This window comes from Ictidomys tridecemlineatus, chromosome 4, assembly GCF_052094955.1.
Source record: "Ictidomys tridecemlineatus isolate mIctTri1 chromosome 4, mIctTri1.hap1, whole genome shotgun sequence".
In the NCBI taxonomy this organism is placed as follows: Eukaryota; Metazoa; Chordata; class Mammalia; order Rodentia; family Sciuridae; genus Ictidomys; species Ictidomys tridecemlineatus.
This window is the reverse complement of record NC_135480.1, coordinates 62,629,149-62,655,345: the sequence shown is the minus strand read 5'-3', so window position 1 is coordinate 62,655,345 and position 26,197 is coordinate 62,629,149. Positions and strand designations below refer to the sequence as shown.

The 26,197-nt window shown below is 33.2% G+C and overlaps 1 protein-coding gene across 1 annotated transcript in view; it reads left to right on the top strand.

Annotated features, from left to right (window-relative positions):
* Pgm2l1 (phosphoglucomutase 2 like 1) overlaps positions 1-26,197 on the top strand; it is a 62,550-nt gene that overhangs the window by 24,635 nt on the left and 11,718 nt on the right. Inside the window, exons 2-12 of the mRNA XM_005323191.5 lie at positions 4,295-4,462; positions 6,468-6,574; positions 7,707-7,791; positions 11,812-11,895; positions 15,148-15,341; positions 20,138-20,327; positions 20,774-20,871; positions 22,143-22,323; positions 24,126-24,219; positions 24,527-24,656; positions 25,096-25,285. Coding sequence (XP_005323248.2) covers positions 4,295-4,462; positions 6,468-6,574; positions 7,707-7,791; positions 11,812-11,895; positions 15,148-15,341; positions 20,138-20,327; positions 20,774-20,871; positions 22,143-22,323; positions 24,126-24,219; positions 24,527-24,656; positions 25,096-25,285 — 1,521 coding nt within the window. The remainder of the gene's footprint in view (positions 1-4,294; positions 4,463-6,467; positions 6,575-7,706; positions 7,792-11,811; positions 11,896-15,147; positions 15,342-20,137; positions 20,328-20,773; positions 20,872-22,142; positions 22,324-24,125; positions 24,220-24,526; positions 24,657-25,095; positions 25,286-26,197) is intronic.

Below are 26,197 nucleotides of genomic sequence, written 5' to 3'. Positions count from 1 at the left end.
TTTCCTCTGAAGTTATATTAAATTAATATTTGTTATTTAGGCACAAGTCTTTAACAGTGATATTTTAGAATATTATCTGTAGTTTTATAACTTTAGATGTATTTGAGTGACTAAAGAGTCAATTTTGTATATTTGCTGCCTTACATGAATAACAATATTAGGATTTGGGGTTGTTAATATATATCATGTTCTTTTAGATCTGTTCCAATCTTCTAAATAATGAAGGTTATGGTTTAGATTGTTTCTAAGCTGTTGGATCTAGTACTAGAGTATTAATAAAATAAATTCAAGTTGTATAGGAAGTATAAAACTATTAGGTTTATAAAATAGAAAAAAGATAAATTCCTCATTGGCAAACTTGATCGCATTTTTTTACACACTTTTATATATGTTTGTATTTATTGTGTATAAAGAATGCAGGAGTCCCTAGTTATTAACACAATAGGTTTAGAAAGCTTTGATGAGTCCAAAATGATCCTTAAGTGAATGCTGATACTTTGATTTGATGGCAGGAAAAGTTGGTGTGATTTTGGTCTGACATGTAGCTTTCTTCACATCTATGAACGTCTGCAAAAAGTTATATTTGTTAAAAGAAACCCTTCTATATGTTTAACATTTTAAAAATAATTTCTTACATATTTTCTTTGAATTGGGCCTTATGGTTCTACAATATGGGAAAAACCTCCATGAGTATTATGTAAGAGGACACTTTCTTTTCTTCATTTCAGCCATATAAAGTTACAGCAATCCATAGGATTAGAACTTAAAGGTTCTACATTTTTTTTGGTATACAGGTAAAATTTGAAAATAATGCACAAACTCAATTCTATACTCTTCAACTTACTGATTTCATACTAAACAATTATTTTATTCATTATGAATGAAATATAGAAAATGCTAGTACAGAAAATGCTAGGGGTCACTAAAATCTCTCTGGATTTTCTCCAGGATTCCTTTTGGGGGCTACTAAAATTATTAGGAATCTAAGATGCCAGATAAGAGTAAATTTAGTTCAGATTGAACATATTTACTTCTAAATAATTTTCATTTTATGTAATGGGTCAATAGGTACATTCTGAAATATGTTAATTTAATAGCTACTACGTACCGTTTTAGGGGTACTTTTTAAATAATTGGTGCCAGCTGACTAATTTTATTATTCTTTTTTTCCCTGACTGGTTTCTCTTGTCCTTAGGTACAGAATAAATTGTGAATAAGAAAGCACATTTAAAAAGCAAATAATAATTTATATTTGAGAAAACTTTAGTATGTTTTATAAATTCTGATCATATTATTAGCTTTCTGTAAGTAGGAAAAGAAAGGCAGTTTGTGAGATGAAAAGTATTCACATAGACATACAAGTAGTTGTTTTTCTCAGCCATCATGAATACTTAACTGGCTGACCATAAAAATTAAGTAATATGTACATAAAATTCTCAAACAACCTATAGCTATAGTCAGAGGATCATGATTTTTAGCCCTTTTTTGCTAAAAAAAATAAATATACACATACCTCTTATTCTACAAATTCTTCTGTTTTCCTTTTCATTTACTGTATCTGAATTCTGCATGGAAATTGCATTTGAAAATAATTTGCTTAAACCAGGTATAGTGGTCCACGCCTTGGGAGGCAGGAGGATCTCGAGTTCAAAGCCAGCCTCAGCAAAAGCAAGGCACTAAGTAACTCAGTGGGACTCTATCTCAAAATAAAATTCAAAATAGGGTTGGGAATGTGGCTCAGTGGTTGAGTGCTCCTGAGTTCAATCCCTGGTACACAATCCCCCCCAAAATAATAATAATTTGCTCATAGTTCATTAAATCTTAAGATTTTAGCAACAAAATACAAATGCAATGTATTACCTGAATGGAAAAATATAAGATAGTGTGGCTACATAGATAGTTTTTTTAAGTTATATTTTTTAAAGTTTGTAATTTGATATCTGGCTGTTAAGTAGTGGAGAAATCTGAATTTAAAGTAGATTTTAAATGGCTATCATAATTATTTATCTCATCTTATCATGCAAGTTTACTAATTATGTTTAATACATCATGATTCTTTATCTGTTTTTATTTTCTCAACCCTACAAACCTTGTAAGAACCAGGAATTTCATTGTGAGGTTTGTAGTAGGAAATGGAATTTTCAGGCCCTACCCTAGTAGCTGTTCAGTTAAACATTAGGAAATTCACTAAGTTCATAGCATTTGTGTCTGGTGTATCATTTTTATATTTTATAGCTATAACAAAAATATTATTTTGCTTTGTAGCTGAAGTTAAATTATTATGAGAAGCATTATTAACCTGCTCAATGTAGTTATTTTGTTTTAGTAAGATAATACAGTTCTTAATATAGTCCAGACTGGTGTAGGTTCAAATCCTGAGTAAATCTCTAGTACTAGCTCAGTACTACTGGGCTCCTTGTGTAAATTTTGTCTATGTAGTGGAATAATGATACTACTAGTAGGAATGCTGCAGTGAATATTCTTGTTTAAATATTTTTGTTTGTATGAAGATATTGCCATGGTCAGAAAAACCTGTGAGCCAATAAGCATGTGCAGTTTAAAAATTAATGCTTTGCTTTAAAATCACTCCAAAAAGATCATCCCGATTTGCAGTCTCACTGACTGTATCATAATGCCGTAGATCTCCTATGTGTGAAAAATTCATTCAATTTTTGCTGTTCTTGTGCCAATCTTTAAGTGTTGACCTTCTCTGAATCTCTTTGATGTCTTTATCAAATCTGGTGATATCTTAGACTTTGGAATTATATGCTAGTAACTCAGATATTGTTATTGTTTAGATTTTTCTTTTAAGAGCTATGCATCTTTTTATGTAAGCGGTGTAGTTTTAGTTTGTGCCATTTAAAATGGAAACTTCTTGAGTGTAAGTATACATATATATGTATATATATACATATATATGTATATATTATATATATTTTCAACATCTATCAATTTTAACTAGATTAAAATATCAGTTAACTAGAATTTTCATGGTTTTGTTGTTAGTTTGACCATGTACTCTGTTTACTTTAATTTCCACATAAACAGAAAACTGTATTGTTTAAATTATATATTGATATATTTTGTCTTTGTAAGTATAAATATACTCTAATAGCACCTTTTAGCTGCCTTGGATTCTAATTCTGAATATTCATTATAGTCTATAGATATAGAAGAAATAAATAGTACAGACTCAATTCATACTAACCTTAAAGAGAAGTTGTATTTTACCTTATTTTCTTGGTAAATTGACTGTCCAAAAAGAAAATATTAGAAATTTCCATTTAAGTTTTATTTTATATTATAATTTCATTTCTATTTAAAATATGCTACTGTTTAATTTATATTTTTAATCTCAAAAGTGAATGAAGGGCCTTGTACATGCAAACCACACGCTTTACCCACTGAAATTACACCTCCAGCCCCAAATCTGCAACTTTTTGGTAAAGCACTGTTTTCAGTCATAGATATCCTTAAGATTTATGAAAACAAGTTGAAGAAGTACATGCCAGTGAAATACAGAATCCTAAAATATGGATGTCGGCATTGCCCTGCCTCTCAACCTAATTTGAAAATTCAACATAATATGTTTGATATCTAAGACCTTTTTATGTTCAGCTATAGATAAATTAAAAGGTTTTCTATGATTCTAAAGAGTAGTAAGGTTTATCCAGTTATTTGGGTTTGCAGAGGTTTAGGTAAGGTGATTGGTAGGCATGTTTTGATGGTGTTATTCAGTAGCAGTCATATTTCTTTTAAAATTTATTAAAGATTCTAGTCAGGCACAGTGGCTCACACCCATAATCTCTGAGATAGAAGGCTCATGAGTTCAAAGCCAACTTCAGCAAAAGTGAGGTGCTAAGCAACTCAGTGAGACCCTGTCTCTAAATAAAATACAAAATAGGGCTGGAGATGTGGCTCAGTGGTTGAGTGCTCCTGAGTTCAATCTCTGGTACAAAAAAAAAAAAACAAAACTTAATATAGATTCTAAATGATGTCATTTTTGACAAGTTTATTTTGGATCCTTGGCTCTTAAGTTTATCAAATTGTTTAGAAGAACATTCTTGAGTATGTTATTTAAGAATGTTCTAAAAATCAGAAGCATGTAAAATGGGCCCTGTCCTTGTGGGACTCAATAAATGCCAGGTATTGTGTTTATGTTATATACTAATTTAATAAGTAGCACTATGGAATTTGTAGTAAATGTAAAACCTTGTGATATATGCATATTGGACCCTTAGAAGACTTTGATGTTAGGACTCTAATCCTGATTTAGCTTTAACTTCTTTTGTAGAATCCTAAAACAAAAGAGCAGATTGAAAATCTTTTACGGAATGGGATGAACAAGGAGTTGCGAGATCGTCTTTGCTGCCGAATGACTTTTGGCACTGCAGGACTTCGTTCTGCTATGGGGGCAGGATTTTGCTATATTAATGACCTTACAGTAATACAATCAACACAGGTAAGTATTATGAATTATACTTTTTCTTACTCTGTCATTCAGCTTTATAAATTAGGTAATGTCTTTCTTTAAAAAAAAAAAAAAAGCCAGTGAGGAGGAGCCTTTTGTCTGGGAAGGTATTCTCCTGTAAGTAAAGAGTATAGACCAAATTCTGACATTTGTTCTTGCCTGAGATTTATCTTAGAAGTAATTTTTGTATCTTCAAGATCACAGACTAAGTTTCTGATTAAGAGTTATTTTGGTAGCCATTGTCATTTCTTGCCAGAGTTAACTTTGCATTTGAAACCAAGAAATGGATAAATTGACATGTCCAGATAACATAAACAAGCAAACTTAGAAAGAAGATAATTACTCATCTTGGCATCTGGTATTCATAAAGGTTAACCAGAGTATGGAAAATTTAGTTGAAAATATTCTACTTAAATATGGTTTTCCAAAGCCATTTGAGAGTTCTTTTATAACAAAATATAATTTGTTTTTATTTCTCTCCATTTTTATGAAACTTATTTTAGAAACAAATTGCTTCTCTTCCCAGTAAATTATCCTCACTGTTTGAAGGAACCACGCCTTTGAGGTCAGTAATGCATTTAGCATATAGTAAAAATAGTTCCAGGCTATAGAATACCTCAGTAGACATTATTCTAGTCAATACTGCCAAACAGGAAATCATCTTTATCCTCATTCTAAAGCCAATGGCTTATATGCAGGGGATGTTGAAGAAGGGAAGACAGGTTAGCACTGGGTAGGTAGGATACTTGTCACCTTCCCTACCTTCCCCTTCTTCATATCCTTTCTTGTCCTCACCAGAAATGCTAATAGTTCAGTCTTTTTTATGTATATATTGAGTTTCCTCATAAACCAGGCCAAATGAGATCTGGTTCATAAGGCCTAACCCTTTCATACTTTGCATGTGAGGGAATAAGATAAAATGGATTCTCATAGTAGATAATAATATGAGGGTCTATAAGGTTTAGGATAGTGTCATCATTAGAAAGAAAATGGTGAAACTAGCCCATTTGGGCTCTATTAATCTGTCTCCATCACCCAGTCACTCATAGGGAGTAGTTGGAAGAAATAAGTGTACTTGAAAGACCCATGTACTGGAAGTCACTGGGGCTTTATCATAGGTCTTCAATAAACTTTAATAACTTAAATTTTAATTGAATGACGGGCCTTGGACAAGTGATTACATGGAGCTTCAGACTTATTCTGTTTCTTCTTTTTTAAAAGAAATTTTAAGACAGACAAAAATGGTATTTGCATTTCTTTTCAGGGTTGTTATAATGATTAAATTTTCTATCCTTGTGTAGATATGTGTTTATGTGTAATTCTAAAGAACTGTAAGGATATAAGTGTTATTTTTAAAGATGAAATGTTTATTAAAGTTAGCAAATCATTTCTAAGGTAAATGGTTTTATTTTATCATTGCTATAGTTTCAATGTGAAATATTTCATTTTTTTGTCACCCTTGATTGCAGATTTTTCTAGTCTGACTTCTTTTCCTGTAAAATTTTAAAACCAAAAAATTATAAGTGGTATCAGCCATCTTAAAAAATGTGCCAGTGAAGAACTGTGTGGCTAATTAAAAATATTTGTGTCATAAATAGGTCAGATCTTTTGGTTAGCTTCAATGGCATGATTTAGCAAGGGCCTAAATGGTTAAAATTCTGTTTTCTAGAGCCTTGAAGCAAGAAACGAGTTCTTTTGGCTCTTCAACAATATATTTTAGCCCATTGACTCATAGCTTTCATCTTTTTTCCCCTCGTGTTTTATGGATTTTATGGTTACTAAATTGATATTTGTATCGTATTAAATGTGTCTAAAAATCCACAAAATGTTTGTCAATTCACATTTGTGGATTAAACAATATTGTGTCCACATTAGTAAACATGAGCATAAAGGCAGAAGCCAGTAAGATGCATACCAAACATAAAGAGATTTTAAGTCTTATAATACACAAGCAAGCATTCAGCAGGAACTGATCTTTTGTATTTATTTACTTCAGGGGATGTACAAATACCTTGAGAGATGTTTCTCAGACTTCAAGCAGAGAGGCTTTGTTGTTGGATATGACACTCGGGGTCAAGTAACTAGCAGCTGCAGCAGCCAGAGGTACAGTGTTAATTTGTTTCAAAGATTAAGTTGAAGTGGACTAAAACAAGAATTTTCTTTTTTTCCAATAGTAGGATTTCTGAAGCAGGAGACTGTCAAACAGAAGTGTGAACACATGACAATGTTTATTTTAGAGCTGAAAGAGAAATAAAAGTATTTCAAAGATAAGGTTTAATTTTACAGAAAGAAGTAAAATGTTCAAATACTTAAAGGTCACATTGAGAATAATATTGTAGCTTATAAATTAACATTGGTGATGGCACTGGGTAGGAATGATTATGTAGCTTGTATTCTTGCATTAAAATCTTATTTGGTTATTTTTAGAGTTTTTTTCATAATAGATAATTATGATGTGATATTTTCTTTTCAGGGGTATTTATACATTTTGGATTTGTTTTATTTCACTTTCCTCCATTCCTGTTACTTTGTTACATTCCTGTTACAGGTTATATTTCTTAGTAAAATACTCATCAAAAGATGATTTGAGAGCAAAAGAAGAATTGTAATGTCAGTTCTGTTAATTGTTAAGTTCCTTTTAGTTTAGGGGGCTTTTTTGTTTTGTTTTTGTTTTTTTTGCTTATTTTTTGTTGGTTTTGTTTTTCTTTTTGTGTGGTGCTAAGGAGGAACAAAGCCAGGCCTTGCAAAGCTTAGCTAAGAAGGCTCTCTATCACTGAGCTATATCCATAGCCCAAAGCTTCTTTAAAAAAAAACACAAAAACTTATTTAACATTTTTAAGTTGGAGCACATGCTTAAATAATCAGTGATGATAAAATCTGGTTTATATTAAAATACCATATATTCAGAATAATTGGAATATGAAACATTTATTTATGTTAAAGTTTGATTTTTAAAAAGTGGTGTAACTAAGCTGGTGTTGTGGCACAAGCCTATAATCCCAGCAGTTTGGGAAGCTGAGGCAGGAGGATTATGAGTTCAAAGCCAGCCTCAGCAACTTAGTGAGGCCCTAAGCAATTTATCAAGACCATGTTTCCAAATAAAATACAAAAAGGGCTGGGGATGTGGCTTAATGATTAACTGCCCCTAGGTTGGATCCCTGGTACCAATAAAATTTAAAAAATAATAATAAAAAGTGGTTAACTAAAGACTAAGTGAGATCTCTCTTATTTTTAGGCTTGCTAAACTCACTGCTGCAGTCTTGCTGGCTAAAGATGTTCCTGTGTACCTTTTTTCAAGATATGTTCCTACACCTTTTGTAGTAAGTATGTTGTGTTAGTGATCATTCAGTTTGCTGCCCTTGTAAATATTTTTTAAATCAACTAGGATTCAAATCTTTATCATAAATAAGGTTTTGTATTGAGTGATATGAGAAACCAAAGGAAGGAAAACAAATTTTACTCTGAGTTTATTTTCATTTCATCAATCATTTGTTGAATGTTGAACCACAAAGAATTTGATCAAGAATTGAGAAGTCACAGTCATGGAAATTTCAATACCCTTCTTTCAGAAATTAATCAGGTGGATAGGTAGCTTTGAGCACAGTGTTAACAGGTCTGGTGTGTGTGTGTGTGTGTGTGTGTGTGTGTGTGTGTGTGTGTGTGTGTGTGTGTGTGTAAAAACTCTGCATTCCATGATGGTAGAATGTACATTATTATTTAGCAGAGTCACAAAAGAAGTCTCAACAAATGCCAGAGAACTGCTTATCAGGTACTGTGGCACACACCTGTAATCCTAGTGACTCCAGAGGCTAAGGCAGGAGTCCAACCTCAGTGACTTAGTGAGACCCTGTCTCAAAAACAAAAAATAAAAGGGACTGGGGATGTAGCTCAGTGGTAGAGTACCCCTAGGTTCAATCCTCAGTACCCCCAAAAGCAAACAAGCTATATACTTGGACTCCAATACAATAAAATTAGAAGTAAAAAACTCCTCCCAAATTCTGTGTTTAGAAATTTTAAAACACATTGATAAATAATTCATGGCTAAGGAAGATACCACAATGAAGATGAGAGGTACACACAGTCCTTTTGAATGGTACTATAGAATTGTAAAGGCACCTGTGCAAGCTAAAAGCATGCAAAGTAATCTTAATAATCAATAAACAGCTACAGCTGTTCTATGACCTTTAAAATATCTGGACAAAACATTAAAAACACCAAAGTTTACTCTTGGTTAAAAATATTTAAGGAGGGCTGGGGTCATGGCTCAGTGGTAAAAGTACTTGCCTAGCATGTGTGAGGCACTGGGTTCAATTCTCAGCACCACATATAAATAAATAAAATAAAGGTCCATCAACAACTAAAAAAATATTTTTAAAAAATATTTAAGGAAAGGAAAAAATGGTAAAAATAATAGTTAGTATATTGTAATTTAAAACAATAGAGATGTTGAGAAGTAAAGTGTTTTATTACTTTGTTTTTAAAAAAACTTACCAAGAATATTTAAATATTACTTACTGCCTGTCATTAACTTTAAATATGAGTGAGCATCTTTTGTATGCCTTGGCAAATTATTATATATCTTTGTAAGTTTGGATCAGCTTCAAACATTTTATCCTTTGTTATTTTATGTAGTGAAATATCTCTGAGAGTTCCTTTAATGTATTTTGCCTTAAAAGTGCTTTGCTTATATCACTTCTTCTGAAATGTTTTGCATTCTGTTTAATCACAACCCCATTCCTCATTTCCTCTATATGTTCACCTGCGGATGGTGAGATCCTTTGGTTGCATTTTAAATGTGGCAGTGTAAGCATTCCTGACTGTTTCTTTTATAATTCCATTTATTCAACTCAAATTTCCCTTCTACCATTGTCATTTTTTATTTCTTTGCAGCACTTTCATCTTCTTTGGCCAATACCCATTTTTAGTTATGTAATTTGGTAAACTGTCATGTGGATTAATCACTGGAAAATAACTGTCATGTAGATTTATCACTGGGAAATAAAGAGGCAACATAGGTACATGCTTTGCTATTTGTGACTAACACTGACAGGATTTTAAAGAGTGATGTGGTTGGTCATTGATCATGGTGGAAATAGTGATTTATGGACTGAGGAGTAAGCAACCACATTTGTGCTTAAGTGGTTAATATACCATGATATCTGAATTTGAACCTGTTTTTAGGAGACTGGTACTATTTAACAACAATATGGTAGTAGAAATCTGTGTTTATGAACTGTGCAAAGCAAAGATTGCCTGTATTTAAAACTGAGCTATAATGAAAACAATAAATAGCAAAAATTTGGGGCTAGAGCTAAGCCCCATGTAAAGATAAATTTATAGTTTTAATGAGTATATTAGGGAAAAAGATTAGTTAACTTAATATGTTTGTGCTAAAACTAAATAAATCCAAATTAAGTAAAAGGTATGAAATAATAAAGGTATGAGAAAAAAATCAAGTAAATAAAAAATAAAGAAGATATCAGCTGCTTAAAAAGCAAAAGTTAGAACTCTGGGACTGGAGCTGGGGCTCAGTGGCAGAGCGCTTGCCTCTCACATGTGAGGCACTGGGTTCGATCCTCAGCACCACATAAAAATAAGCAAACAGAATAAACATATTGTGTCCATCTATAACTAAAAACAAAATTTTTAAAAAAGTTAGACTCTGAATAGAATTACAGATAAAACCCTGGAAAGGGTGCTCAAGAAACAAAGAAGGCATAAATTTAAAAATTAAAAGGAGAGCATAATAAATAAAATAGGAATTAAGAAAATCACAACATTCTGAACAACATAACACAAATTAATGTGCAAACTTAAATGAATTAGCCAGTTTCCTAGAATAACAATTGATACATTAAAACTGATAAAAATAGAAACTGGAATAAGCATATAATCATTAAATAAATTTAAATTTAATTTGTATTTTTAAAATATTCTAAAATTTAAAATATAATGTCCAGATGATTTTATAGCAAGTTTTACCAAAAATTTGAGCAATAGAAAATGTTTCTATAAAATATTGTAGTGATTTGTTAGAAATATAATTAGTGGCTTAAGAATCAAAGTAATTGCTAATATACGTATATGTGTGTGTATATATATAAATATATGTTTATGTTTATATATATATATATATATTTGTATTTTTGATGAATAATGGAAGCTGGGCACTGTGGTACACACCTGAAATCCCAGTGGTTTGGGAGGCTAAAGCAGGAGGATTGCAAATTCAGAGCCAGCCTCAGCAACTTTGTGAGGCACTAAGCAACTTAGTGAGACCCTGTCTCAGAATGAAAAATAAAAAGGGCTGGGGATATGGTTCAGTGGTTAAGCACTCCTGGGTTCAATTCCTGATACCAAAATAAAATAAAATAATAGAAGCCAGGGAGAATCTAGAAATATAGACCATTTCTGTAAGATTCTGTCACTGAGTAGTTATTTCCAGTCAGCATCAATCCTACTGTGTTGGCTTTTCTCTCTCATTGCAGATAGATTTGCTTTAGCTGGTAGGGGAGGTATTTTTAGCAATCCCAGATTTCACACCCTTTTATCACTATGACTTAAGTGAAAAGCACTCTTGACTAACTATAGCCAGAATATTTTGGAGAAAGACTCTGATCAGGTTTGGTTGATGAAACAGTTTCTGAATCATACCAAGGGAATAGATTGCTGTGATCAGATCTGGCTCATGTATTCAACATTGCCCTCCCACAACTGTGATCCAGGAGGGCAGTCAGATATGATGGTAGAAACAGAAGGAGAACTATCTGAAGGTGACAAATAATAGCTACTACTGAGATGGGAAATACAATCTAAGAATTAACTGTGGGAGAGAATATGGTGAGTTGACCCTTATATATATGACATAGAGGCCACATAGTATATTTAAAAATCTTTAAATTGGAAAGCAAGAAACTTATGTTCTCCCTTTGAATCTTCTACCAATGATTGTATTATGTTGGATAACCCTCAATGTAAAGTGTAATGGATTCGATGATTTCTAAATTTACTTCCAACTCCAATATTTTATGATTCTATTTTTCACATCTCCAGAGTTTGGTGGAATGTCTGACATATAGTAGGTGTTCATTAAATATTGGCAAATAAACAAAAGAATAAGAAATGCTCATAGGACTAAGTTAAACAAGACTGGGAAAGCTGTTCAGTCTAACAATTGGATGATTATTGAACCACATATTTTAGAAATGAACTCCACCCAATCAACATGGAGTTGATAAGGTTTAGGTCATTTAAGCCATAATGTCTTTTTCTGTTATTTAATCAAAGTTCTTCTCACAACAAATGAAACAAAATGGAAATATAATGTTATTATTTTTTAGCCATATGCAGTCCAGGAGCTCAAAGCAGTTGCTGGTGTGATGATTACTGCATCTCACAACCGCAAGGAAGACAATGGATACAAGGTAAACCTTGGACTCCTGAACTTTACTTATTTTATAGTTTTCTCACTATGAGCTTTTCAGGGTTTACACAGAGAATCCTTTTTTTTGCAGCTTGGAATGTGGGAGCATCTCTCCCGAGCAAGTTTGTTTAATGTCTGCCAGAACCTCAAGGGTTTCACTGACTGGGAGCAATTTCTGTGTTAACTTATCAATTCTCACACTTGAAATTTTGGGGGAGGGGAATAATACAATTTATATAAAGTTCATAAATATTCAAACAATGTTGTGTATTATTCACATATTCATGCATACATAGTAAACCACACAAGCATATAAACAAAAGATTTCTAATAGTATTCACCCCTGAAAGAGGTAGGGAAGTAATATGATCCGAGATAGTATCTTCCCTTGGGTCTTTCAGAAGCAGAAGTTGAGAATTTCTGTGAAAGTGGCTTTTTAAGGGAATGCTCTTGGAAAAAGGAAAGTGAGAGAAGCAGGTAGAGGGTGGAGTGATAGTAGGGTGAAAATCAAGCAACTCTGTGGTCTCAGCTGGAATTTAGATTCATTGTGGTCTTTAGGAGAGATGGAATGAAATGTGTGCATCACAGGACATCACCAAGCTGGCCCCATTTTGAGGTTCATACCCCCATGTTAGTCATTGACCAAGAGTAGCTGGTGGTGATGGGTAAACTTCCCAAGGACTTTTGGACAAGGAATGTTCCCCAAAGAATGGGGCAGCTGTAGGCAATGTAGCAGCTAAATGATAGATAAATTAGGTCTGGCTAGGGGGATCTGAATGGGTACCAAGAATATCTACTGTAGTTCTTCACTTATATCATTCTAGTCCTCATTTGGCTCATTATATTCAGTCCCAACCTATTTAGGATTCTGGTTGGTCAGAATTTTCTGGAATTTCTGACTGGAAATTCATCTCAACTTCTACTTCTAGAAGACCCAATTAAAGACAGCTCCCTGATTATATAAAAGGAGGATTTGTAGGATGGACCACAGCCCTGACTGTTGTATTTGCCTCTGAGGAATTAACTGATTACTCATATCACTGACTTTGGCCATACCATCTATACTTCCCTACTCCTTTGGTAGTTATTTTTTTCTTATCTAGATGGTTTGTTCTATAGGGTGACCCTCTGATGGGTCATTGGTTATAAGCCTATATGAGTCCATGGCTGCTATACTTTTTAATTTACAGTTAAAACAAGATATAAACCAAGTAAACCAAGTGCCAAAAATATTTGCTGAGGCACCCAGTTTGTAGTAGCAATCTTACATTCTCATGAAGATCAGAGTCAAGTGGCCCTACCAGAGTGATAATGCTTTTTCATGTCTGCTCAAAATGGTCAGGCAACACCTCTAGCTTTAACGTTAGTGGGACTCACACTATTTGCTCAGAAGCATCCTCTCTGGGACTCAGTTCCTCCAGAAAGTCAGATTCTAAAGGGTTTCTGAGGTCTCAGACCATAGATGGCCAACTCTGTTGCTCTGGGCCCAAGGGGAGGCAGAATATCGTGATAGAAGTAGCTTGGGATTTGAAACCAGGAAGTAGATAAAGAGCTGAAAAAATTTTTTTAATTGCCCAAAACCCAAGAAGAAATAGACTTGCTTCCTCATGATCTCCCTACAATAGTAAACAGGACTCTTTCTGTTCTCTTTGACTAAGAGGGAAAGTTTCAAGACTCTCATTTCTTAAATTATTTTTTATTCTAATTTGTTATATGTGATAACAAGAGTGCATTACAGGGCTGGGGATGTGGCTCAAGCGGTAGTGCGCTCACCTGGTATGTGTGTGGCCTAGGTTCAAATCCTCAGCACCACATACAAAGAAAGATGTTGTGTCTGCCGAAAACTAAAAAAATAAACAAAATTTCTCTCTCTCTCTTAAAAAAAAAGAGTGCATTCCAATTCATATAATATAGAGAGAGCACAATTTTTTATATCTCTGGTTATATACAAATTAGAGTCATACCATTTGTGTCTTCATACATGTACTTAGGGTAATGATGTCCATCTCATTCCACCGCAAGACTCCCGTTCTTATTAGGGGAATCTCAATTCCAGCTCACTACCTTGCACATAGGCATTACAATGCAGAAGCCAGATAAATCAACAGTTCCCAAACCCCAGCATTACCCCTATAAGCTTATCACTCTGAGTTTCAATTCTTTCCTTTTTCCCCACTGCCTGGAGTTTTTCCTGTCCTCTTGTGAATTAAGCTATATATTTAAGTTAATATTTTTTCTATTTTATCTTTAATTAGAGCTGTTTGCTTTTAGAACAATTTTTTAAATGTGTATTTATTTTTTAATTGTAGAGAGACACAATACCTTTATTATTTTTATGTGGTGCTGAGGATCGAACCCAGTGCCTCACACATGTGAGGCAAGCGCTCTACCATTGAGCTACAACCCCAGCCCCTAAAAATGTATATTCATTTTTAATTGAACACAATAATTTTACATAAGAACAAGAATTTTTAAATTATGTAGTTCACCATATTTCTTGACATAGAGCTTAGTATGTAGTACATATTCAAGTGTATATGTCTTTTCTTCATTTGGGGTGCAATAGAGAGAATTCATATCATATACATGGTAGGAATCCAGCATACATATTCTCTAAGCAAAGTCTCTTTTAATTTTGAGATCTTGTGAATTATTGGAATTTATATTTTTTGATTTTTTGATAACTGTTCCTAATACTGTTTTTATCAAGTATTTGACAAACTGAAAGCTTATTGAAATGTATGTGGATAATTGACATGTTAATTATATTTCCTGATATGGATTTTATTTGGTGTGACATAAATTCTACTTTAATTTATGATAGAAAACAGCTTCTGTATCACAAAATAGAATCATTTTATAATGTTAAGTTTAATAGTATGGAGTTTTATGGGATATTTTGTGGTTTCTTAGATTATCTCTAATATACAGTTATAAACCTAAGAGTATGTTTGGATACTGTGGTATATGCATATTCTAATATTATCCTGATGCCCTGCTTATATTTTACTTGTATTGTTTTCCAAGTATATTCTTAAAAAAGTAAATAATACATAATTATTTTATTATTGAGTCTCTGTGGAATCATCATCAGTATATTTTGGTATTTACTAGTCTCATGTTGACATTCTTTTACTCAATTTACTTGATATGTTTCTTCATAAAGCCAAAGATCTCTATTGTAGCTAAGAAAAATCTGTTGAGTATTTCAATATATCATTCATAACAATATTTACCTACACCTATCACCTAGGTTTATTGGGAAACTGGTGCTCAAATCACATCTCCTCATGATAAAGAAATTCTGAAATGTATAGAAGAATGTGTCGAACCCTGGAATGGTTCCTGGAATGATAATTTAGTGGACACTAGTCCACTGAAGAAAGATCCTCTGCAGGACATTTGCAAGAGATACATGGAAGATCTGAAAAAGATCTGTTTTTACAGGTAACCAAATGGGAATATAGGATGGTATTACCTTAGGATAAGGTTAACAAGTGAGGAAAGAAAAAGTGATAAAAATATTTTCTGTTCATCATTTTAAATTATACTAAGTAGTATTACTCATAACAGACTAAAAGTAGAAGTAACTCAAATATCCATCAAGTGATGAATGGATAAATAAAATGTTTGTATCCATTTAATGATATATTATTTAGTACTGATGCATACTATAGGTATATAAACCTTGAAAACATTATGCTAGTTAAAGAAGCCAGTCACAAAAAAACACATATTGTATGATTTTGTGTATATAAAATGTCCAGAATAGGCAAATCTGCAGAGACCAAAATAGAGTAGTGGTTGCCTATGGCTGGGAGGAATTAGAGTTGGGAGGGTAACAAAAATGGGATTTAGAGTTTGTTTTGGGAGTAACAAGAATGTTCTAAAATTAATTGAGGTAATTAATGGTTGAACAGCTCTATGAATATAGTAAAAACCATTTCATTGTACACTTTGAATGGGTGAATTGTTCAGTAAGTAAATTATATCTTAATAAAGCTGTTAAACTAATTAGACTTATAACTGTACGCATTTCCTTTATGTAAGATACCTATGACACAAAATTGATTTTTAGCTTTTTCTCTATTTTTAAAAGTTTAAACATCGCAATTATCAGTTGTTTGCTTCTCCTTTCAAAATGAGAAGTGAGCTGCAGTACTAGCTAACTGCTAGCTATAGTCAATCTAAAAAGACTTTGAGCCAGGCACAGTGATGTATGCTTGTAATCTCAGTGACTCAGGAGGCTGAGGCAGGAGGATTGCAAGTTCAAGGCCCACCTCAGCAAGTTGGCGAGTTCCTGTCTCAAAAAATAAAAAGAGTTGTAGCTCAGAGGCAGAGTACCTGAAGATTCAATTCCTAGTACCACCAAATAAAAAGTAAAAAATATGATATTTTCTATCTTTGCTTACTTAAGTTCTTGTTTTTTAAAGAATATATGTACAGGGACTGTGATTATAGCTCAGTGATAAAGCGCTTGCCTAGCACTGGTGAGGCCCTGGGTTCAATCCTTAGCACATAAAAACAAATAAATAAAATAAAGATTAAATTGTTTTTAAAAAAGTGTTTATATGCAAATGCAAATTAACAAATGAATCTAATTATATATCAAGCTGAAAACATAATCACACAGAGATTTCAAGTGACTTTAAATTTGACTATTTTCTAATGGGTCATATGGAAGGATAAGAACCACACACCTACAATGAATCAAAATGCATTCTGCTGTCATGTATACATAATTTAAAAAGTAAATTTTTTTTTACCATACGATTTATTTTTATAGAGAGAGAAGATGGGAGGGGAGGGGAGGGGGGATAGTAGAGGATAGTAGAGGATAGGAAAGCAGAATACAACAGTTACTAATAGGGCATTATGTAAAAATGTGGATGTGTAACCGATGTGATTCTGCAATCTGTATTTGGGGTAAAAATGGGAGTTCATAACCCACTTGAATCTAATGTATGAAATATGATATGTCAAGAGCTTTGTAATGTTTTGAACACCAATTAAAAAAAAGAATTAAAAAAATACATACATGGAATGTACATACATCAATCATAATGTCTATTCTATGCTGATGCCTTATATATGTATTTTGTATAACAATGAGGTTTTTCTTCCATCTTCTGTGCAACTCCTCTTCTCCAGTAAATTTATTTTTTAAAAAAGAATCACTTACCTGATTTGTACTTGTCATCTCTACAATTAGTAAAATTGATGGTTTTATAGATACAGATATGCATACATATATCCATAGATATATTATAAAACAAATGAATAATTTTTAAAAATACTTTTTAGTTGTAAATGAACACAATACCTTTATTTTATTTATTTATTTCTATGTGGTGCTGAGGATGGAACCTAGGGCCTCACACAAGCTAGGCAAGTACTCTACCATTGAGCCACAACCCCAGCCCATGGAGAATTATTTTGATGTCAAAAAGGAACTAAGATTTTAGTATAAGAGAAGTAAATGTAAAATAAAAGAAAATAATTGTAAAATTATATTTTAAGTTTGGATTTGAAACATTAGTATGAACTCATGATTTATTTACTTCTTTCTGAAATACTAGTTCTGTTGCTAAAAAGGCTTCTATGAGTCACCTTAAAGCACAGATTGTAGTTTCTAAATGGCATTTCCCACCAAAAGGAACCAGGGCTCCTGGAGAAATTGATGAATCCAGGACTGGGACAAAAAATGTACTTCCGGAATTAATCTTAATATTTCTGTGTCACTCTTTGTCTCTGCCTTTCTCTGCCATAAAGCAAGAAAGTACTGAGAGATATTTGGTTCATATCAAAAGGATATAAGAGCATACTTTATGGGGGCTTTTATTGACCAAAAATTGGACAGTTGGGTATCAAAAAGAATAATCACTAAGTTGCCCATGCTGACTATTAACTTGCAATCCTCTTGCTCCAGCCCTCCTAGTAGCTGGAATTACAGGCGTGCACAACCCTGTTTCAAAACAAGGGCTGCCAGAGTAGCTCAGTGATAGGGTGCTTCTTGCTTAGGATACCTGAAGACAAGGGTTCAATCTCCCAGAACTATAAAAAAAGAAGAATCATTGTAATTAACTAAGATATTAAACATAAAAGGTTGTTGGCTGGTAATAACACCACGCAAACATTTCACAGATCACCTTTGAGAGTTGCTAGATTTGAAATTACTCATTCTGAAATTTTATAAATTCTGAATTTTCATTCAGCAAACTGATAAATGCTTAGATATTTTCTTTTGTCTTTCCTATATGAACTGACTTTCAGGGTTAATTAAATAATTGCTGAAGGATAAATATTTTAAAAGAAAAATCCAACTATTAATTGTGAAGGAGTAAAAGAATTAAAATATCACTATTTTATTACCACTAATAAAAGTGATGATCATCAAGGGCTACTAAGACTTATAGGTAAAAGTTATTGGGAAATTTTTGATGGATGGATCAAGATGACAAAATCCTGAAGAATCAATACTATTAAAAGTAAGATTGACATCATGTGCCTCCCCTCAAGATTCAACATTTGTTCTTGCCTAAAGATTTGAAATTGAATCTATAATCTATAATGTTGCCTTTAGATTCACCTACCTATTTACAGAAAAAGAAGGTTTGTGGAACATGCTAATACATAAAGGATGAAATATGCATACCCAAGATGTAGGAAATTCTCCAGAACAAATGATTTAGTTTCTTCAATAAATGGCATGGGGACTGGAGAAGAAAAAAAGAACATGTCTAGATAACAAGAGATTTGAGAGACAGATGGTGTGGACCTTATTCAGGTCTGGATTCAAGTAAACCAATTGTATTTTTGAGACATTTGGGGAAAATTTGAGCACAGGTAGGGTATTGAATAATATTAAGAAATTATTGTAGATTAGGGAGCCTGGTGATATAGCTTAGTTGGTAGAGTGCTTGCCTAGTATGCAGAAGTCCCTAGATTCAATCCCCAGTATGACAAAAAAAAAATTGTGGATTTTATTGGGTGTAATAATGGCATTATGGTTATGTTTTTAAATTCTAAAGCATTTGTAAAGTAATTTGATGTCTTGCATAAATGCAACTAAGTTGACAGAATGTTGATAAATGTTGAATTGAGATGATAAGTATATTAATAGTAGGCATTCTTCTTATGTATATTTTGAAATTTTTATTTTACTTTAATAATTTTATTTATTACAGAGAGTGGTTAATAAGTAGTCGGTAAGAATGTAGAAAGTTTTGCTATAGAAGAACCAAAGAAACTGTGACTGGATGTTAATGGGAATAATGCAGGAGGGAGGGAGTGACTAGAGTAATAAAGTTCTTGAGTGAGAAGAGATGGGAACCAGAGCCAAAGTGGAGCACTGACCTTTGAGAGAAGGAAAACACTCTGTTGTCAGAAGAAGGAAAAGATATGTATGGATGCTGTTAGATTGTGGATTAGATGTAGAAAGATTAGGAAGTTCTCATCAGATGGCTTCTGATGTTTGCATTAGGTAAAGGGAGAAGAAAGGAATAGGAGAGAAGAAAAGATTTTACACACCGTTTTAGAGAGAAAATAGTAAGCTTTTTGAGTTACAAAGTAAAATTGCCTGACAGGGCTGAATGCCCTTTGAAAGTGAAGCTCTTAACCCTTTTGTGAGATTTACTCTAGCAGTATTGTGCTATTTTGGTACAAGTCTGGAAAAAGGTACATTGTTGGGTTCAACACAGGGTAAGGTATTAGAGGATCAGGGTATCCAATGTGAAAATAAAAGAAGGTAATTGAAATTAGATACCTTGGAATTTAAGCTGGACTGAAAGAAAAAAAGAAGGAGTCTGCAGAGAATAAGAAAGGCCAGTTAGGAAGTTCTTGTGGTGGATCTGGCAAGAGATATATAGCGGCTTGGGATAGGATACTGGTATAGCATATGGAAAGAAGCAATCCAGGTTAGGAAGTTGAACCACAAAGGGAGAATGTAGTTGAATTAAAAATCTTCTGAAATTTACTTTAATACCACATAGTTTTAAAAAAATTCTTACAGGGCTGGGTTTGTGCCTCAGTGGTAGAGTGCTTGCCTAGTGAGGCACTGGGTTCAATTCTCAGCATCACATAAAAAAATAAAGATATTGTGTCCAACTATAACTAAAAATATTTAAAAATATATCTTACAGCTCTGCTGAAGGCTTTATTCACTTTTTCTCAAATTTAAGGGTTTTGAATTACATCATAGGTGGCAAGTTTTATGATATTGATTGGTGATTTTTACCTTACAGGGAATTAAACTCAAAGACCACATTGAAATTTGTGCATACATCCTTTCATGGTGTCGGACATGACTATGTGCAGTTGGCATTTCAAGTGTTTGGTTTTAAGCCTCCAATTCCAGTACCAGAACAAAAAGATCCCGATCCAGACTTTTCTACTGTTAAATGCCCAAATCCTGAAGAAGGAGAATCTGTACTGGTATTTTTCTAATATTTAAATTATTATTAGTTTATTAAACCATAAGAATAAATAGAACTTATTGACAATTTAGAGATTACTTACAAAAGCAGAAACCATTGTAGTTTATATCATTTAAATTACACTGGAGTATAATTGTGTTTGGGGGCTGGGGATGTGGCTCAAGCGGTAGCGCGCTTGCCTGGTATGCGTGCGGCCCGGGTTCGATCCTCAGCACCACATACCAACAAAGATGTTGTGTCCGCCGAGAACTAAAAAAAATAATAAATATTAAAAAAAATTGTGTTTTGTTTGAAATCTCTACTATTTCTAGGCTACTTATTTTAAACTTAACCAAATTGTATGCCTTCTAAAATTCATATCACTAACATAGTGCCTACATTTAGGAATATTAGCATTGATTTAGATTCTTCAATACAATCTAACTTTTTGGGTTACTGTTTCAGGAACTTTCTCTGAGACTGGCAGAAAGAGAAAATGCCCGGATAGTGCTAGCCACAGATCCTGATGCAGACCGACTGGCAGTGGCAGAACTTCAGGAGAAGTAAGTAGAATCTATTAATTGATTTAAAGCTTGAGCTATGAGGGGTCGAGACTATAAAACACAATGGTTTTGACCATTGTGGAGGGCTTGACTAGCATACGTGAGGCCCTGATTTCAACCCCAGCATCACACACACACAAAAAGCTTGAGCTTTGAAAAGTAATTTTTAAAAACAACAACAACAAAAAATTAAGTCTCACAGGTTCATTGAAAATAGGAAAGAAAATAAATCTTATATAACTACACCATCCATATAACTACCTAAATCAATATTTCAACATTTCCTTTTTTTCTACTCAAATAAAGATGTATTTGTTCATATAAAATTGTGAAATTATGATCATACTATATGTAGCTTTATATCTTAATTATTTTCTATACCAATTATGCTATGAGAATTTCTCTCATTCTTATATAATTGTTTGAAAATATTAATTTTAACCACAGCATATTTCAACAGATTGCTTTATCAATATAATCATTTCCTAATCCTGGTCCTCTGGATTGCTGGATATTTTCACCATTTTGATATGACATGTCTTCACAATTTTTTCTCATTAAGTAAAAGAATAAAATTAGCCTTGTAATAATCTTCCAAAAGACACTGCAGCCTGGAGTAGTGGCATATGTCTGTAATCCCAGCAACTCAGAAAGCTGAGGCAGGAGGATCACAAATTCAAGTTGAGCCTCAGCAACTTAGCAAAATAATCCTGTCTCAAAATAAAAAATAAAAAGGGGGGGTTGGGGTTGGGGCTCAGCTGTAGAGTGCTCATCTAGCATGTGCAAGGTGCTGGGTTCAATCCCCGGCACCACATAAAAATAAATTTAAAAAAATAAAGGTACTGTGTCCAACTACAACTTCAAAAAAAAACAATTAAAAAAAAGGATTGGGAATATAGCTCAGTGGTAGAGTACCCCTGGTTTTAATCCTCAGTATAAAAAGTAAGATAGGGGAAAGAGAGAAAGATTGATTGGTTATAACTATCCCTACCCTAAAGATCCCAGGTCAATTATAAAAGAAGTAGTAGTAAATATTTTCTCAAAAGTCCCATATTATAAAACTGAATTGGAGCAGGTTGTGTTCCATGCTTTTGTGATAATGTCAGAGTGTATCCTTGTGTTATAAATAAATAAAAAAGAATAAATTTTTTTAAAAGTCTCATAGCTGTAGGATTTTCCTGTCTGAAGGGTGATAATTTGTAGGTCTTAGAGTCAAAAGACATTTTAATGAGAAGCTGGAAAGGTCTTGACTTGGAATTTTCTCTCTACAGTGGTCGTTGGAAAGTCTTCACAGGAAATGAGCTGGCAGCATTATTTGGATGGTGGATGTTTGATTGCTGGAAGAAAAATAAACCAAGAAATGCTGATGTGAAGAATGTTTATATGTTAGCCACTACTGTCTCTTCTAAAATTTTGAAGGCAATTGCACTTGAAGAAGGATTTCATTTTGAAGTAATAAATAATATCTGTGTGCTACTTTTCTAAATATATTCCTGTATATGCTAAAGGCACCCCACCAAAACTGACTTTTCATTAATTCATTTATAATCTCTTTATTTTTTTTAAAATTTCTGATACTTGCTTAATATTTTTTATAACTTAGACACCCAGAGACAAATTCATCGAGTATGTGAATTTTTAACTGAGACAAGATTTTCTCCAAAAATTACGTTATCACATATTATTTTATACAACATCTGGTTTGCAGATGGAAAATCTAGTGACCTCATCACAACACAGACTTCACTCCAAAAGCTTGTAAATGCCATCAATCCTTTGTTTAAATTCTTCAAGCACAGTATTAATAAACTTTTAAGTAGACTTCAAACTTGCAAACAAAAATCCATTGGTTCTACATAATAATAATAATAAGAAGAAGAATGACTTTGTATCAACCAGATCATTAATGTTTGTGAACAGCAAACAGTTAAGTAGAACAGTTTTGTACCAGCTTTATTGCTTTTCCTCTACCATCTTTGCCAGGTGTCAGTAACTAAGTGTTACCCCCGAGGCATTTTCCTTGAGTCACACTCAAGCAACAAGTCTCAGTAATAATTGACTGAGTAAAAGAAAATTGTGCTTGTTTTTATGAAATACAGCTTTTAATCTTAGACTTTCAAAAAACACCAAAAGCAAAAGATACTGAAAATTTATTCAAGCCTAAAATTCTGAATTTCAATAGTTTTATTCAAGCCTAAAATTCTGAATTTCAATAGTTTTCTTGTTTATAGCAAGAAAAGTAAATGCACAAAAGAAAGAAAAGAACATGATTCTAAATATCAGTATTATAAATTTGTTTTGGTTTGAGGGGATTGCCAGAATTTTTATTTTTGGTGAAGGTAGAAAAGTGATTTAGGAAATTTAAGTTAGTAATGATGAACCCCAGAATTAGTGTGCATATGTTGACTCTAGAACACAGCATGTCTTTAAAGCTCATCAGATGAAAGTTCTCCCGAATATAATTATTAATGAATGACTTGGTGACTGTCTTGGAGGTTTTGTTTAGGTCACAGTGTTGTGGAAAGGTGTACTTGTTTCAAGCATAGGTTGTGATAATGTATTATTTGGGGAGACTAAATCAAAACCTTCACAGGCTCTCTTATGTTAGTGACTGTAGTATGGCTTACAGGACAGTTGTTGGGAAGCAGTGTAATTGACACCTGCCTCCATTTTGTATATGCTGAATCTTAGGCAAATTTACTTAATCTCTGAGCCTCTCTTCTGGCAACAGTGTTTATGAACATTAGAAAAGATCATGCTTTGGGGCTGAGGCTGGGACTGGGGCTCAGCCGTAGAGCACTCACCTGGTATGTTCGAGGCACTGGGTTTGATCCTCAGCAACACATAAAAATAAATAAACAGATAAAAAATTTTTAAAAAAAGATCATGCTACTATAGTGCTATTAAGTACCTATTATAGTATTTAGTAAATAGTACTAATAGTACTTAACAAGTAAATATAGTACCTATGTTTTAGATAATAATATAGGTATAGACTTATGTTACTTTGTAACTTTATTGTCCCACATATAAATATGGAATATATTTGATATAAATCATCTAGTACTGTATCAATAGTAGACCACCAGTAGTGGTAGTATGTGTGTTTATGGCCCTTTATGACTATATGTCTACCACTGTGTAAATCATTGTGGATTAAAAAGCCTAGTAGAAGACCACTACTCAGGAATTATGTGCATTTATTGATAGATTTTTCTCTGTGTTTAACTAGAGTACCTTCTTCTGCATTTCAGGAAACATTACCAGGTTTTAAATGGATTGGAAGTAGGATCAAAGATCTCCTGGAAAATGGGAAAGAAGTCCTTTTTGCATTTGAAGAGTCTATTGGTATGTAGTAAATATTTAAATCTTTGAAGTTTGATTGAAAACATTTTTTTAATTTTTTTAATTCTGTGGAGAGGAATTTTTACCATCTGGCTTTATATTTTAAGTTGCGAAAACTGCAGAGAACTCAGAAATATGTAAATGCATGTCTCATCAGGAAAACAAAAAGATCATAAAGGTCTTCTGAATACATTCAGTATTGATGGGTTTCATCTGTTTCTAAGCTCTTAAAGTCACTGGTTCTTCTGAAGAAATATGAAACTATGGGTTTAAGTTTTCCCCTTTTCTAAAGATGGTTTTGAATCCCCAGGTTTTCTGTGTGGAACTTCGGTTTTGGATAAAGATGGGGTAAGTGCAGCCGTTGTTGTTGCTGAGATGGCGTCTTACCTGGAAACCATGAATATAACATTGATGGAGCAACTGATTAAGGTTTATGAAAAGTAAGTTCATGTGCTAGATCTTTCGTTCATTTTTTTTGTCCTATCCATAGTTTTCTAAATTTGTTTTTGTTTTGATTTGGTTTTTGGTTCTGGGGATTAAACCCAGGGGCACTTAACCACTGGCCACGTCCTCTTCCCCACCTTTCTTTTAATATTTTCTTTTAAGACAGGGTCTCACTAAGTTGCTTATGGCCTCAATAAATTACTGAGGCTGTCTTTTGAATTCACAACCCTTCGGCTGCAGCCTCCTGAGCCACCGGGATTATAGGCACACACACCACCATGCCTGGCTGCTAAATTTGTTTTTGAAGAACAGTCAGCATCCTTTTATAAAAAGCATTAAAATTCTACAAAATATTCTAATAGGCTTGTCTTTATTTAATGTGACATTTCTAAAGTTATCGGAAATCTGATTTTAATACTTTAAATCTTTGTACAGATATGGTTATCACATGTCAAAAACTTCATATTTCTTGTGTTATGATCCACCTACCATCAAAAGTATATTTGAAAGGCTTCGCAATTTTGATTCTCCAAAAGAATATCCAAAATTTTGTGGAACATTTGCTATATTGCACATACGGGATGTTACCACTGGATATGACAGCAGCCAGCCTAATAAAAAATCAGTAAGTACTTATTTTTATTTATAACATTGACAAAAACTTAATGGCTCATATCACCAAAAAGTCCAGAGATGGGTTTTACATGAGGCTCAATCCTGTTTCCTCATGTTTCCTAATTTATTATAAAGGAAACAGTTTAGGAACACCAAGACAGAAGAGATGCATAGGGCAAGGTGAGTATGAAGTAGGATCTCATGCCCTTTTTAGGTATATCACCCTCCCAGAAGGTCCATGTGCTCACCAGCCTGGAAACTCCTGAAAATACCTGTTTTAAATTATTAAAAATACATATATAATTCATACTATACTAAAAATAGTAGAAATTCAGGCCTGTGAGTTCTTGGGAATAGGACCCATCCCTAGAGTAGTTTTAAGTGACCAAAGATCCCTCATCAGTCCCCAGGTAATCATCTGGAATACCTTAGGGAAAAGAGTATGAGGATAGAAAGAGGAGGGTAGAGACAAAGAGAGAAAAAGAGAATGTACAATGACACTAAAACAGTGTTGAAAATAAAGTCTTTCTAAAATCCAAGAATTACAAAGTGTTTGTACTACTTTTCTTCTACTTTTTTTTTCTTTTTCTTTGAAAAAAGAAAAAATTATTTCTACTTTGGGTGGGGGGAGTACAGGGGATATTAATCAAGGACCCTTTGACCACTGAACCACATTGCCAGCCCTTTTTAGTCTAAGTTGCTTAAGGCCTTGCTAAATTGCTGAAGCTGGCTTTGAACTCATGATTCTCCTGTCTCAGCCTCCTGAGTTACTAGGATTAAAAGTATACCCCACCATGTCGGACTATCTTTCTAGTTTCAAGTTCTCTTTTTAACTTTACTTCTGGTATCTCTAGCCAAATAGAATAAGTTATAATTTCAAATATATACAATTTATGTATTTCTTTTTTCTTTGTTAAATTAT